The following is a 16,588-nucleotide window of genomic DNA, read 5'->3' as shown; positions in this document are numbered from 1 at the left end:
CTACCTGAGATAGTGCTACACTGACCTCCAACTGTTCCCTGGATCTTACCCTTATCACGGAATCGTCCAAGTAAAGAATAACTAAAATTCCCTTCCTTCGAAGGAATATCATCATTTCGGTCATTACTTTAGTAAAGACCCGGGGTGCCGTGGACCATCCCTACGGCAGCGTCTGAACTGATAGTGACAGTTCTGTACCATAACCTGAGGTACCCTTGGTGAGAAGGGTACATTTTTTGACATGAAGGTAAGCATCCTTGATGTCCCGAGACATCATGTAGTCCCCTTCTTCCAGGTTCGCAATCACTGCTCTGAGTGACTCAATCTTGAATTTGAACCTCTGTATGTAAGTGTTCAAAGATTTTAGATTTAGAAACGGTCTCACCGAGCCGTCTGGCTTCGGTACCACAATAGTGTGGAATAATACCCCGTTCCCTTTTGCAGGAGGGGTACCTTGATTATCACCTGCTGGGAATACAGCTTGTGAATGGCTTCCAAAACTGCCTCCCTGTCAGAGGGAGACGTCGGTAAAACCGACTTTTGGAAACGGCGAGGGGGAGACGTCTCGAATTCCAATTTGTACCCCTGAAATATTACCTGAAGGATCCAGGGGTCTACTTGCGAGTGAGCTCACTGCGCACTGAAATTCATTGAGAACGGGCCCCCACCGTGCCTGAACTTGTAAAGCCCTAGCGTCATACTGAGGGCTTGGCAGAGGCGGGAAAGGGTTTCTGTTCCTGGGAACTGGCTAATCTCTGTAGCCTTTTTCCTCTCCCTCTGTCACGAGCAGAAAAGAGGAACCTTTTGTCCGCTTGCCAACAAAGGACTGCGCCTGATAATACTGCGTCTTATTTTGAGAGGCGACCTGGGGTACAAACGTGGATATCCCAGCTGTTGCCGTGGCCACCAGGTCTGAAAGACCGACCCCAAATGTCCCCTTTTTTAAGGCAATACTTCCAAATGCCGTTTGGAATCCGCCTCACCTGACCACTTTACTGGTAGAATTGGACAACGCACTTATACTTGATGCCAGTCGGCAAATATTCCGCTGTGCATCACGCATATATAGAAATGCATCTTTTAAATGCTCTATAGGCAATAATATACTGTCCTTATCTAGGATATCAATATTTCCAGTCAGGGAATCCGACCACGCCAACCCAGCACTGCACATCCAGGCTGAGGCGATTGCTGGTCGCAGTATAACACCAGTATGTGTGTAAATACATTTTAGGATACCCTCCTGCTTTCTATCAGCAGGATCCTTAAGGGCGGCCATCTCAGGAGAGGGTAGAGCCCTTGTTTTTACAAGCGTGTGAGCGCCTTATCCCCCCTAGGGGGTGTTTCCCAACGCACCCTAACCTCTGGCGGGAAAAGGTATACTGCCAATAACTTTTTAGAAATGATCAATTGTTATCGGGGGGAAACCCACGCATCATCACACACCTCATTTTATTTCTCAGATTCAGGAAAACTACAGGTAGTTTTTCCTCACCAAACATAATACCCCTTTTTGGTGGTACTCATATTATCAGAAATGTGTAAACATTTTCACTTGCCTCAATCATGTAACGTGTGGCCCTATTGGAAATCACGGTTGTCTCTTCACCGTCGACACAGGAGTCAGTATCCGTGTCGGCGTCTGTATCTGCCATCTGAGGTAACGGGCGCTTTATAGCCCCTGACGGCCTATGAGACGTCTGGACAGGCACAAGCTGAGTAGCCGGCTGTCTCATGTCAACCACTGTCTTTTATACAGAGCTGACACTGTCACGTAATTTTCAACAGTACATCCACTCAGGTGTCGACCCCCTAGGGGGTGACATCACTATTACAGACAATCTGCTCCGTCTCCACATCATTTTTCTCCTCATACATGTCGACACAAACGTACCGACACACAGCACACACACAGGGAATGCTCTGATAGAGGACAGGACCCCACTAGCCCTTTGGGGAGACAGAGGGAGAGTTTGCCAGCACACACCAAGCGCTATAAACTGTATAGGGACAACCTTATAATAAGTGTCTATCCCTTATAGCTGCTTATATATATTTTTAGCCAAATAAGTGCCCCCCCTCTCTGTTGTACCCTGTTTCTGTAGTGCAGTGCAGGGGAGAGTCTGGGAGCCTTCCTACCAGCGGAGCTGTGTGGGAAAATGGCGCCGTGTGCTGAGGAGATAGGCCCCGCCCCCTTCACGGCGGGCTCTTCTCCCGCTTTTATCTGGAAAACTGGCAGGGGTTAAATACATCCATATAGCCCAGGGGCTATATGTGATGTATTTTTTGCCATAGGAGGTATTTACATTGCTGCCCAGGGCGCCCCCCCCCAGCGCCCTGCACCCTCAGTGACCGCAGTGTGAAGTGTGCTGGGAGCAATGGCGCACAGCTGCAGTGCTGTGCGCTACCTTAATGAAGACAGGAACGTCTTCTGCCGCCGATTTCTGGACCTCTTCACTCTTCAGCATCTGTAAGGGGGCCGGCGGCGCGGCTCCGGGACCCATCCAGGCTGTACCTGTGATCGTCCCTCTGGAGCTAATGTCCAGTAGCCAAGAAGCCCAATCCACTCTGCACGCAGGTGAGTTCGCTTCTTCTCCCCTTAGTCCCACGATGCAGTGAGCCTGTTGCCAGCAGGTCTCACTGAAAATAAAAAACCTATTTAAACTTTTACTTCTAAGCAGCTCAGGAGAGCCACCTAGCCTGCACCCTTCTCGTTCGGGCACAAAAATCTAACTGAGGCTTGGAGGAGGGTCATAGGGGGAGGAGCCAGTGCACACCACCTGATCCTAAAGCTTTACTTTTGTGCCCTGTCTCCTGCGGAGCCGCTATTCCCCATGGTCCTTACGGAGTCCCAGCATCCACTTAGGACGTCAGAGAAAAGTCATTACCACCTTCTGCCCTCTTTCTAATGAGTCTTCTGATAAAGGGTGCCTGCACGCTGCATATACAGCGACAGGGGCCGCGACCAGTGCACGGTCGCTGTAAGGAATAACAGGACTCTGCGCCAAAATACACACAACTGGTGTCCACCAATCTGCAACATACGTGATATCAGGTCAAAGCATTTCTTCTCGTCGGCGTTGGGTTTCACCTGGCAGGTGAGCAGGTTCAGTTTTGCAGGCGGCCTGTTAGACTGGAAGAATGATAATTGTGTTACATAATGAGAGGTCGGGGGAGCAACAATACAGTATAAATACCGGAGAATAGGACCTTTGTAATGCTAAGAACTTTGGCAGTACAGGATAGGAACATAGACACTCAGGAGCACTTCAAAGGTTTGGCGAAACAGCCACAGCTCTAGATGAATAAGCCCTGTTTGGTAACATTAATTAAGCAGAACACGTATTTGTTGCCAATACAGGATTGAGCCAGTTTTATCAAGTGATACACTGTACTGTGATAAAGTGCCAACCAATCAGCTCCTAACCGTCATTTTTCAAACACAGCTTTATAGCGAGATAGTTAGGAGCTGGTTGCTTGGTAGATTATCACTCTCCAAGGCTTGATAAATCTGGGTCTTGGTTTCTTCTTGGAATACTAGGAAAGGAACTATATATTGGGGCTGCCTTTTGCGACCCTCTCATCTATAAGTAAATTTAACCTTGTACGATATCGAATTACTAACCTACTACCCAAGAATCCTTTCCTGCTCCAAGAGCTTTGGGGAACTCTGCATGACCCGTACAGGGTGACAGACCTGTCTAACTCGGAACGTTAGATAGACTGAGATCTTACGTATAAAAGTCTACACTCACACATGCAGGCACTTTTATATAAACGGGCACCGAGGAAAAAGGTGTGTCCGATCTCTAGGTCGACAATACTTAAGTCGACACTGTCTAGGTCGACCACTATTGGTTGGCAGTAAGTAGGCTGACATGGTTTCTAGGTCGACATGAGTTTTTCACGTTTTTTTTAAAACTTTTTCATACTTTACGATCCACGTGGACTACAATTGGGAACGGTAACCTGTGACGAGCGCAGCGGCCACGGATCGAGCCATGCAAGGGGACACGGTGCACTAATTGGGGATACTGGTCACTGTACGGAGAAAATGACACTTGTGGTATGCAAGGTCGACCTACTTACTGTCTACCAATAGTGGTCGACCTTGCATACCACACCCGGAAAAAGGTACTGTAAAACATATCAGCCAATTAGGCATTTGCTTTCATTTGCTGAAGTGTACGAGAAAATGAAAGCTAGAATCCAATTGATGGTAAACGTGTATAGTTAGCCTCTGGTTGTGTTACCTGTGATACTGAATGAGCCCGATACACTGGTGCATGGTTTGCGCAACTAGAGCAATGCCAGATAGTTTTTGGATATAAATCAATCACCCGCAAAAACTTTCATGAGTGTCCCCTGTGTGTGCTCGTGGGAAGTAATGCAGGCGCTGACAGGTATTAAACACGGAACGAGAGCCAAAACACACAACAGGCCATCTGCGTGAGTAACGGCGGTATAAATATTTACACACAACTGGATAGCATGTAATACTCATTCAGACATTATGTTGTTACAGCACCTATAATCCCTTCATCCAGCACAGGATTAAGAGTTGCGGAATAACAGATTTCGCCCGGAGAGAAAAAGGCCGGGTGATGAGAGACGTGGAGCCACGGATAGGTCCTATAATACTCACAGCCGCTCATCTATTAATATGAACGCTGGCTTCAAACACTGACACGTTAGCAGCTCATCATTAACACGCAAACAAAAAGGATATTGCATTTGTGAATAATTCAGCCGCCAGTTTCAGCAATAAGCCAATGTCACGCTTGTCATCGAGGCTAAAAAATCAGCAGCCTCCCCGGGCAGGGGAAATGTGGAGGCAGAATGTAAATTCTAGTTATATTGTTGTGAGTGGGCAGTATGGGACGGATATCACCAGGGTTCCCCTGATTAATAATGAGACGATGGTAAAGGTTTGGCAATGTAATCCGCAGTCCTGCAGATCAGCGCTAATACTAAAAATCAGGTTAAAGCATAGGAATACATAGTACATAAAGCCTAAGCAAGGAATACATACCTCAGACAATGGTATTTCTAATTTAAAAAATCTGGTGAATTTAATATACTCTGTGCTGCTTGGGGACCCTGCTCCTCCCATTATATAACATTGGCTTCCTGCTGCCTCCATTCCTCTCCTCACATCATGTCACTGCCCCTGTCACATGCAGCCATGTCCTCACTGACACATCACTCATCTCCTGATATACTCTGTGCTGCTGGGGACTCCTCTCCTCTCACTATGGGGGTAATTCCAAGTTGATTGCAGCAGGAAATTTGTTAGCAGTTGGGCAAAACCATGTGCACTGCAGGGGAGGCAGATATAACATGTGCAGAAAGAGTTGGGTGGGTTATTTTGTTTCTGTGCAGGGTAAATACTGGCTGCTTTATTTTTACACTGCAAATTAGATTGCAGATTGAACACACCACACCCAAATCTAACTCTCTCTGCACATGTTATATCTGCCTCCCCTGCAGTGCACATGGTTTTGCCCAACTGCTAACAAAATTCCTGCTGTGATCAACTTGGAATTACCCCCCATATAACTCTCAGTCTATGGCTTCCTGCTGCCTCCATTCCTCTCCTCACATCATGTCACTGCCCCTGTCACATGTAGCCCTGTCCTCACTGACACATCACTCATCTCCTGATATACTCTGTGCCGCTGGGGACTCTGCTCCTCTCACTATGGGGTATATGCAATTGCGGTCGAATTCCCGAAAATGTCGAAAAACGGGACATTTTCGCACAAAAAAAATAATTCGACAATGCAATTCAGTACTTTTCGTCAAAAAAACGGACTTTCCAAATTCGACTTTTTGAAATTCGACATTTCTGCAATGGTACAAATGTGGCAATTCGACAAAAGTATATTCAATTAAAGATTGTAAATTCGACAACAGTGCTTTTAGACACTAAATTCGTCATTTTCAATCCGCCACACTTTGCTGGCGGAATCTAATAAATTTTTTTAAAAACATGTTTTTTTTTGTGTTTTTTTTTATTGGTAATAGCATATCTATTTATATTAGAAGGGATTAGGTACTTGGTTTGTCTATTTTGGAGGCACAAGTATTATTTATATATTTTTTAAAATATTATTATTATTTTTTTAATGGAATGGTAAAAATCTGAAAAAAAAATATGCGTGGGGTCCCCCCTCCTAAGCATAACCAGCCTCGGGCTCTTCGAGCCGGTCCTGGTTCTAAAAATCCGGGGGGAAAACGGACAGGGGATCCCCCGTATTTTTAAAACCAGCACCGGGCTCTGCGCCTGGTGCAAAAAAATACGGGGGACAAAAAGCGTAGGGGTCCCCCGTATTTTTAACACCAGCATCGGGCTCCACTAGCTGGACAGATAATGCCACAGCCGGGGGTCACTTTTATACAGCACCCTGCGGCCGTGGCATTTAATACCCAACTAGTCACCCCTGGCCGGGGTACCCTGGAGGAGTGGGGACCCCTTCAATCAAGGGGTCCCCCCCAGCCACCCAAGGGCCAGGGGTGAAGCCCGAGGCTGTCCCCCCCATCCAAGGGCTGCGGATGGGGGGCTGATAGCCTTTTGAAAAATGAAAGAATATTGGTTTTTCCAGTAGTACTACAAGTCCCAGCAAGCCTCCCCCGCAAGCTGGTACTTGGAGAACCACAAGTACCAGCATGTGGGAGAAAAACGGGCCCGCTGGTACCTGTAGTACTACTGGAAAAAAAAATACCCAAATAAAAACAGGACACGCACACCGTGAGAGTAAAACTTTATTTCACACATGTCGACACACACATACTTACCTATGTTCACACGCCGACCTCTGTCCACTTGTCCAAGTAGAATCCACGGTGTACCTGAAAATAAAATTATACTCACCTCAATCCATTGTCCTGTGATTTGTAATCCACGTACTTGGCAAAACAAAAAAACGAATACCCGGACCACACGGACTGAAAGGGGTCCCATGTTTACACATGGGACCCCTTTCCCCGAATGCAGAGACCCCCCGTGACTCCTGTCACAGAAAGGTCCCTTCAGCCAATCAGGAAGCGCCACTTCGTGGCACTTTCCTGATTGGCTGTATGCGCGTCTGAGCTGGCAGACAGCGCATCGCACAGCTCCCTCCATTAGTTTCAATGGTGGGAACTTTGTGGTCAGCGGTGGGGTTACCCGCGGTCAGCCGCTGACCGCGGGTGACCTCACCGCTGACCGCAAAGTTCCCACCATTGAAAGTAATGGAGGGGGCTGTGCATTGCGCGTCTGAGCTTAGACGCGCAGAGCCAATCAGGTGAGTGCCACGAAGTGGCGCTTCCCGATTGGCTGAAGGGACCTTTCTGTGACAGGAGTCACGGAGGGTCTCTGCATTCGGGGAAAGGGGTCCCATGTGTAAACATGGGACCCCTTTCAGTCCGCCTGGTCCGGGTGTTCGTTTTTTTTTTTTGCCAAGTACGTGGATTATAATAAAAGACCAGGACACTGGATCAGGTGAGTATAATTTTATTCACAGGTACCCCGGATCGTCGGCGACATTGGAGACGTGGCAGTCGGCGGGTCAACATAGGTAAGTATGTATGTGTCGGCATGTATGAAATAAACTTTTACTTTCACGGTATCTGTGTCCTGTTTTTATTTGGGTATTTTTTCCCAGTAGAACTACAGGTACCAGCGGGCCCGTTTTTCTCCCGCATGCTGGTACTTGTGGTTCTCCAAGTACCAGCTTGCGGGGGAGGCTTGCTGGGACTTGTAGTACTACTGGAAAAAACAATATTCTTTCATTTTTCAAAAGGCTATCAGCCCCCCATCCGCAGCCTTTGGATGGGGGGGACAGCCTCGGGCTTCACCCCTGGCCCTTGGGTGGCTGGAGGGGGGGGGACCCCTTGATTGAAGGGGTCCCCACTCCTCCAGGGTACCCCGGCCAGGGGTTACTAGTTGCGTATTTAATGCCACGGCCGCAAGGCGCTGTATAAAATTGACCCCCGGCTGTGGCATTATCTACCCAGCTAGTGGAGCCCGATGCTGGTGTAAAAAATACGGGGGACTCCTACTCTTTTTGTCCCCCGTATTTTTTGCACCAGCACTAGGCGCAGAGCCCGGTGCTGGTTTTAAAAATACGGGGGATCCCCTGTCAGTTTTCCCCCCGGATTTTTAGAACCAGGACTGGCTCGAAGAGCCCGAGGCTGGTTATGCTTAGGAGGGGGGACCCCACGCAATTTTTTTTCGTGTTTTTTACCGTTTTTTCCCATTTTGTTAACATTTTTTAAAATCTAATCAAAATCCGTCAAATCGGCCGTTTTTCGACAGCGGGACTGTCGAATCCGTTTTTTATTGAATATGTAGAATTCCGGCACCCACCTGCCGGAATTCGACGGTCGAATTGTGTCGAATTAAAAAACAGGCGAAAAATTGCCGCGATTCGCCAGCAATTGCATATACCCCTATATAACTCTCAGTCTGTGGCTTCCTGCTGCCTCCAGTCTTCTATCACATCATGTCACTGCCCTTGTCACATGCAGCCCTGTCCTCACTGACACGTCCTTCATCTCCTGATATACTCTGTGCTGCTGAGGACCCTGCTCCTCTCACTATGCGGAGGGGGATGTTGAGTCGCTTCAGAACGAAATTAGAAGTCTGGGCAGCGAAATGGAGAATGCACTTCAATACAGACAAGTGTAAGGTAATGCACTGTGGTAACAAGAACAAAACTAACACCTACCTACTAAATGGGGTAAAATTAGGGGATTCTGTACTGGAAAAGGACTTACGTGTCCTCATAGATAGCAAACTAAGCAGTAGTACCCAAAGTAGGACTGCAGCAAAGAAGGCTAATAAGATATTAGCATGCATAAAACGGAGAATTGATGCTAGGGACGAGAGTATTATACTCCCGTTATATAAATCACTTGTGAGGCCACACCTTGAATACGGTGTACAATTGTGGGCACTTTACTACAAAAAGGATATCCTGGAGCTAGAAAAGGTTCAAAGGCAGGCAACCAAACTAATTAAGGGTATGGAGACTCTGGAATACGAGGAAAGGCTTGCAAGAGTAAGCATGTTTACACTGGAAAGGAGGAGATTAAGAGGGGATATGATCAACATTTACAAATATAAGGGGGACAATATACAGATCTTGCGCAGGACCTGTTTTTGATCAGATCAACACAGAGAACTCGTGGACACTCGCTCAGGTTAGAGGAGAGGAGATTCCGCACAATACGGCGTAAAGGGTTTTTTACGGTAAGGGCAATACGTGTTTGGAATTCCCTGCCTAAGGGAGTTGTAATGGCCGACTCAGTCAACACCTTTAAGAATGGGTTAGATAAATTCCTAATGGATAAGGATATCCAGGGTTACGGGGCATAGTCACGCACTATGGTTATTATAAAAAAGAGGGGTAAAACGTAACGGCAGTCATCAACTTCAGCCAAAATTTTTTACAAAATAATCGTGCATAGGAGACCACAAATAAGTTGAACTCGATGGACAATTGTCTTTTTTCAACCTTAGATACTATGTTACTATGTTTATAACTTATTACTATGTTTACTATGTTTATAACTCTCAGTCTGTGGCTTCCTGCTGCCTCCAGTCTTCTATCACATCATGTCACAGTCCTGTCACATGCAGCCCTGTCCTCACTGACACGTCCCTCATCTCCTGATATACTCTGTGCTGCTTGGGGACCCTGCTCCTCCTCCTATATAACTCTCAGTCTGTGACTTACTGCTGCCTCCAGTCCAGTCCTCACATCATGTCACTGCCACGTCACATGCAGACCTGTCCTCACTGACACGTCCTTCATCTCCTGATATTCTCTGTGCTGCTGGGGAATCTGCTCCTTTCACTATATAACGCTCAGTCTGTGGCTTATTACTGTGTCCATTCCGGTCCTCACATTATGTCACTGCCCCTGTCACATGCAGCCCTGTCCTCACTAACACATCCCTCATCTCCTGATATAGTCCTGGCTGTCTAGAACATTCCCAGACTGGTCTCATTGTATTAATAGAGTATTTTTTGTGGCACTGTTATTACATTCGGACATTTCAACACGTAAAAAGCATGTAGTCCCAGATTGAGCAAATAACACAAGCATTTTGCATTCTAAAGCACTCTGACAGTAGGTGTGATCATCTATAGAAAGTTATACTAATATTTGATTGGTCGGTTATATGCCAGGACTAGATCCCCATCAAATAAAACGTTAGCAGATCTCTGCACCAATAAATGCAGATAATGAGACAGTATCACCGTTGCATTTTGCCTTCCATGCATCCTATCACGGAACACTTATATAGTGGAGTCATGTGACCTGAGAGGGTGGGCATCCGATTGAATGAAAGATTGTAAACTATAATTATCTGCATCAAGACCATCTGCTGATCTAAAGGCGGCTTCTCCTGACCCGGAGTCTATCTCACCATCACTAAGGGAAGCGGTCAGTCACTGATGCATTCATCGTATTAGGATTGCCATTAACAATAAGCTTTTACTCAGAACGCTAAACACGCCAACTCTGAAATATTACACTGAATAAAATCACCTATTGCTTAAGATTACATTACCCGTGCTACACAGGCTATTATCACAGCACGCAGCTAATCCGCAGCAAAAGACATGCTACAGGCTGTGCCGCGTGTGATTAAAGAGAAATGAGAGGGAGGACGGTATACATAGCAGAGGTAAGCTGTATACAAAGACGCAGCGCACGATCCCCACAACAAAGACCAGCTATACGCCGTATCAGTGCAGCCGATGAGTAGCCCCAGTGAAGGCGCATTTCATTAAACATGAAGGCCTTCATACCTAGGCATAGAAAATTTACAGAGAGGCATCTCCTATATAATAGCCCAGATCTGTGACTTTGTGCCTCATTTGCTAACGCTGGGCGGAGTCACAACACTGGGCGGAGTTAGTCAAATGAGTCACAGATCTGGGCAAATCTATAGGAGACTAGGAGCAGAAGCAGATGGTATGGGCATGGCACAGGCATACCTCCCAACTTTCTTCAGGCTGAAGGAGGGACACATGCGTGGCGAAAATGGGGTGTGGCCAACGAAAATGGGGCGTGGCTTCCAGTTTTCGTCAGTGAGGGGGCATGCCCAGCGCTCTGTGAGCTGCTGGCATGCCCCCAGGGGCGGATTATGAGTCCGGGGGGCCCAGGGCACTTGAGACAGGGGGGCCCTATCTCATTTCTGTGCCTGCTGTGGGTTTGGGGTCGTGGCCTAATCGCGGTCGCGTGGCCACGCCCCCTTATGCAAATTCTGGGATTTTTTTTTTTAATGGGATTTTGGCACCTCAGCTAGGGGTAAATCCATACTTACCTACATTGTATTTCTCCTCTCTGGGAGAAGCCCGGAGAGGAGACGCTGCAGGTGTCTTCGGGGGGCGGGGCCAGACTGTGACATCACTAAGACCCGCCCCCGCACCGGGAAATGCCGCGATTCGCGGGAAGGAGGCGGGGCTAAAATGACGCGATTTGCGTCATTTTAACCCCTTCTCCACCAGACGGGAGGTTATCTCTCCATCCTGCTCGCATCACTAGGGTGCGAGCAGGATGCGGGAGACCTGCCCACTCTTCCGGGGGTGCGTGGTGCTACCCCAAAAAACGGGAGCCTCCAGCAGCTTCCGGCAGAGTAGGTAAGTATGGGTAAATCCAGAGGGGGTGGTCGCTCCCCCCTACACACCCGCACAGGCAGAAGAAAGCAGGGAGACTGCTGCCTCCCTGCAACACCACAGACCTGCCAACACGCAGCAGTGTGTGCTGACTGTAGCACAATGCTGTTGCTGGCAGGACAGGGGAGCTTCAGAGCTGGGACATCTGTCTGTCACCACTGTTTTGTCCCTAATACCAATCTCTCCCGTGCTCTGTGTTCTGTCATATCCCTGTCACCCCTGACCTTGCCCTGCCACCCCTGGCCTTGCCCTGTCACTCTTATCCTGGCCCTGTCACCCTTATCCTGGCCCTGTTACCCCTGTGCTTGCCCTGTCAACCCTATCCTGGTCCTGCTGCCCCTACCCTGGCCCTATCACCCCCTATCCTGTCCCTGTCATTTCTGTCCTGGCTCTGTCGCCCGTCCTGGCCCCGTCACCCCTGTCCTTGCCCTGTTACTGCATACCCTCCAACTACCTTTTTGGCAGGTACAGTACCTGCAGTGCCTCCAATGCACCACACCTCCGCACCTTCCCCTCCACCACATGCGGCACTCCACCCCTCCCCCACACGCTGTGCCTCCACACACCCCTACACCACCCGCGGCTCCCACTCCCCCGCCCCTCCACCACCCACAGCTCCTCCAGACCCCCTCCACCATCTACCCCCCTATATGTCTCCCCCCACACCTGCCCCCCTCCACCCACAGCATCTGCAGACACCCTCCTCCATCCGCGGTACCCCCCTCCCCCACCCACAGCACCCCTGCACCTCCGCCACCTGCAGCGCCTCCAGACACCCTTTCCCATCCGCCGCACCACCCGCACCTCCCCCTCCTGCAGTGCCTCTGGACCCCCTACCCCACCCCTGGCACCCCCGCCCCTTCCCATCCCACCGCACCTCCGGAACCCTTCACCCGCAACATCCCCGCACCTGCCCCTCCCCCACCTGTGGCACCCCTGCCCCTCCCCCATCTGCAGCCCCCACTCCTCTGCCATTCCCGCAGCACTTCCTGACCCTTCCCCATCCGGGCCCCCTCCCACGCATCCGCTCCCCCCCCTCCACCCGCAGCATCTACAGACACCCTCCCCCATCCGCAGTCCCCCTGCACCCGCTACATACTGTACATCGTGCCCTGCAGTCGCTGTTCACACCGTCGCAAAGGGCTGCGCCTCCTTCACCATTGCACGCTCTTTCATCGTGCAATATTTAACCACTAACAAAGGAATGCAGGTAATACTCCATATAATACAAATATTGAACCCCAGAAAGGCATGCAAGGGTTAAGGGGGCATAGCCCCTTGCGACAGTGTGAAGAGCGCCCGTAGGGCGCGATGAAGCACCTAGTTTATGAATACTGGTGCAGCAAATAAGTGCTGTAACCTACAGCAACCAGAAAAAAAATGACACAATCTCTTTGGTTGCTGCATTAACGCTCCTCATATTGTAATAAATACGTCTGCAAATATTTCCTCTGTAATGAAGCTGTACTACACTTTGGCCGTAAAGGTCCAGGTAGATGTAGTAACAATATAACCGCCTGCCTGCAAGCCTCTGGTACCAGAATCTCCTTATGTGTCTTCAATGCTTGTCCACTTCCAGAGGTTTCATTGTATATTGTCGCTGAAGTAGTGGCAATCAGCCCCTGTCTGCGCGACAGGTCCAGGGCGACACGGCCGCACCAATCAGCTTTCTCGCTCAAACTGTGCGTCTTATTTGCATAAATAAAACAACTAGAAGTGACAAAACGATTTAGATTACACTGATCAATGTAATGTGTGATATTTGTACATCGGTGCGCGAATCAGTCTGAATCTGTATGCACAGTGCTACCATGCGGCGACCGCGGCTTTTCCGTCCAGGCGAGTTCTGTTGTGCTTCATCTGTGACTTTGTACGTGTGTTTGATTAAAGTCGCAGAGCAGTGTCTCTAGTACATTGCCAACGGTGTTACGCAAAATTGAAAGAAAACTATGATGCGCTAGAACTCTCTGAGTGCCCCGGTCGCCTTACACAATACGGGTAATATCCGCTAGGGGGCAGATTCATTATGCCACAGGATTTACCGCGTGACTGCTGCTGCAGGGTTTGAAGCCCGGAGCTATTTAATTATTTGGTAATGACGCAACCTTAGGGCTTACTGCGCAGGTTAGCAGCTCAGGGCAGGGCTGCAGTTGTGCGTCAAGTCCTGCGCCTAATGTAATCTGCCCCTAGGTGTATGACACAGCTGTACACCCCTGTAGAGCACACAGGTTTCTACATCGTGTCCTTATGAATTTGCAAAATGCTGCATACTCAGTAGATCTTTAGGAACACACCCAGGCATTGCTAACCATAGGGACACAGGCAAAGATTTCATTTTCCTGACAACTCATTGTCAGGAAAATTAAACAGTGATGTTAGTGAGCTTGGTGCAAACAGAAGTGGTGAGCTTGGTGCAATGACAGCAGATGCCGGAGAAGAAGCTGCCAGGAAACAAAGAGGAGCAGAGAGGAGGATCACCCACATACAGCAGAAAAAATATTCATCCTGAAGTGAGCAGCTACTGGGGTGACACTGAGAGGAGGAGAGGTCCAGAGCAGACGCTCTTGATGAGGCACCTGGTATTCTCCAGTGGCAACGTGATGTTCTGGCAGACGTTAGGCCCAGGAGCCGTCTGCCTAACTGCCACCTTCACCGGAGCACTGTGGTCAGCAATTTCAGGCCAAGCAGAAATTTGTTCCTCGAGTCTCTGAAGTTATTTTGCCTGGAGATGCCAATGCCGCCATATTGTACATATATGAATTATGAGGTAAGTGGCATGAACAAACCAGAGTCAACGTGGACAATGGCACCTTTCGCCTGCCCCGCTGCATTTCATTGTATGTGAGAATTTATGAGGGATCAGTAAGGAGGCAAGGAATGTGCCGTATGGCAGTCCCTACTGTGCGCAGGTGACTGCTATAGCTGTAAAGTACATAAGAAAAACTACACTTCCCATAACACTTGGCAAGTGACTGCCTGGGTGAGGGATCATGGGAGATGTAGTTCAACCACAGCAGAGAAGTGACAGGCCTTACACTGTATGCATGGGCCAAGGAAATTAGCGCAGCTGGCGATTCATGCGTCGTACACACACAGGTCACTGTAGCGAGTGAGACAGAGAGCGAGTGTAAAATTGCAAATAGGTGTTAAGGAAGAGACTTCGCCCCCCCCCCCCACCCCCCCCCCCCCCCTTCGCCAGTGAGACCTCACTCTGCCATGATATCAGCGCTGAGGAGATTATGAGATAACAGCAGACGATAGGCAGGCGTAACGTGAAGACGTTGTTTTCCTTGAGGACCCGCCGCGTGCTACCCTCACGAGCAGCTGTTCAGACAGAATGTATTAGCGAGCCAGCTCGTGTGAGTGACTGGCTAATTGTTGTCAGCGCCAACCGTCTGCCAACTCCTCTCAGCTGCTGATCTGAGACGGCACAAATAGATAGATATGTTTTCACCAGCACCTGCGATACAGTAAAACCAGCAGATTTATTGGGCCCTGCTTTGCGGTGTCTGCATAAACACGGCAAACGGTACAGAGGCTTCTCTGCTGTCAGCATCACATGTCTATTTGATGTTCGCTCTAATGGTCCATACGCACTAGACGACAACGCTCTATGTGGGTAATTCAGAGTTGATCATAGCAGCAAATTTGTTAGCAGTTGGCAAAACCATGTGCACTGCAGGTGGGGCAGATGTAACATGCGCAGAGAGAGTTAGATTTGGGTGGGTTATATTGTTTCTGTGCAGGGTAAATACTGGCTGCTTTATTTTTACACTGCAATTTAGATTTCAGTTTGAACACACCCCACCCAAATCTAACTCTCTCTGCACATGTTACATCTGCCCCAGCTGCAGTGCACATGGCTTTGCCCAACTGCTAACAAATTTTCTGCTGCAATCAACTCTGAATTAGGCCCTATGAGCGTTGTTGTCTAGTGATTCCCGTCCCGGGCCAGGCGGCCGTGCATGCATGCATGCACTGCCGACAGCGACTATTGCTGCCGACCCACGGGGCCGCACATCGATCGACGCTTGCGGCATACACACTGGCCGAGAAAATGAGCAACGTCACTCAGGAAGGGGGAAAATGAGCGACGCCGCTCATTTTATCGGCCAGTGTGTATGGGTCTTAAAATGATGGCAGCAAATTGGACCATGAACGATCTGAATGATGATCGTTATTGTTCAAATTGTTTTGCATTGCAAAACGGCGGGAAACCAACGATGAACGACCGCGGGGACGTGGTGCCTACACACTATACGATATGAACGATATATTGCTCATTTCTAAGCGATATCGTTCACCAACGCCCAGTGTGCTTAAGACCTGGGATCCAACTCTTTCCGGGAGCCATAAGCAAAACTGCAAGCGCTCCTACATGGAGCCGGCTTGCACCTCCAGTGTGGTACGGTGATCATTGTGCAGCAGAATGACAACATTAGGTACCTGATAGTTACAATAATAAAACTCTCAGATAAAAACAATTTTTACTCCCTTATTAAATGTCTTTCATTGAGATATACTGTAATTCAAAAGCTATTTTGTAAACCCAAGCAAGCATTCGGCCACTATCATTATAACCTGGCCACTGGGGGGGGGGGGGCACTGTCTGCTTAGATTTCTCTCTATGGAGGCATAGTAATCAATATAACAGGTTGCAGATGTAAGACACAGACTGTCACCCTGCGGTTCTCAGTTACCACTCAAGTAGGGGATGATCAGATTGTTTTACATGTAAGGTAGTCACTTACTGTCGCGTGGGATATTGTAAGGATTCCGTTTTTCACTGTACACTTTCTCCTTTGCCATACTTTCCTCAGCCTGAAACGAGAAGGCCGGCCGCTGTCATTTGTATACAGGAACTTATTAAGCCAATCATATAAATACGGACTCTTAGGGGGAGATTCAAATGTT

At 48.7% G+C, this 16,588-nt stretch overlaps 1 protein-coding gene across 8 annotated transcripts in view; it reads right to left on the bottom strand.

The window, feature by feature from the left end:
* Nucleotides 1–16,588, bottom strand: part of ASAP1 (ArfGAP with SH3 domain, ankyrin repeat and PH domain 1) — a 413,329-nt gene that overhangs the window by 50,470 nt on the left and 346,271 nt on the right. For all 8 annotated transcript variants that reach the window (XM_063921277.1, XM_063921278.1, XM_063921279.1 and 5 more), the window contains 2 exons: nucleotides 16,426–16,495; nucleotides 3,046–3,133 (listed from right to left, as the gene is read on the bottom strand). In XM_063921277.1, the coding sequence (XP_063777347.1) occupies nucleotides 3,046–3,133; nucleotides 16,426–16,495 (158 nt within the window). The remainder of the gene's footprint in view (nucleotides 1–3,045; nucleotides 3,134–16,425; nucleotides 16,496–16,588) is intronic.

The sequence above is a fragment of the Pseudophryne corroboree genome, chromosome 5, assembly GCF_028390025.1.
Source record: "Pseudophryne corroboree isolate aPseCor3 chromosome 5, aPseCor3.hap2, whole genome shotgun sequence".
NCBI lineage: Eukaryota > Metazoa > Chordata > Amphibia > Anura > Myobatrachidae > Pseudophryne > Pseudophryne corroboree.
This window is presented reverse-complemented; position numbering and strand designations above follow the sequence as displayed.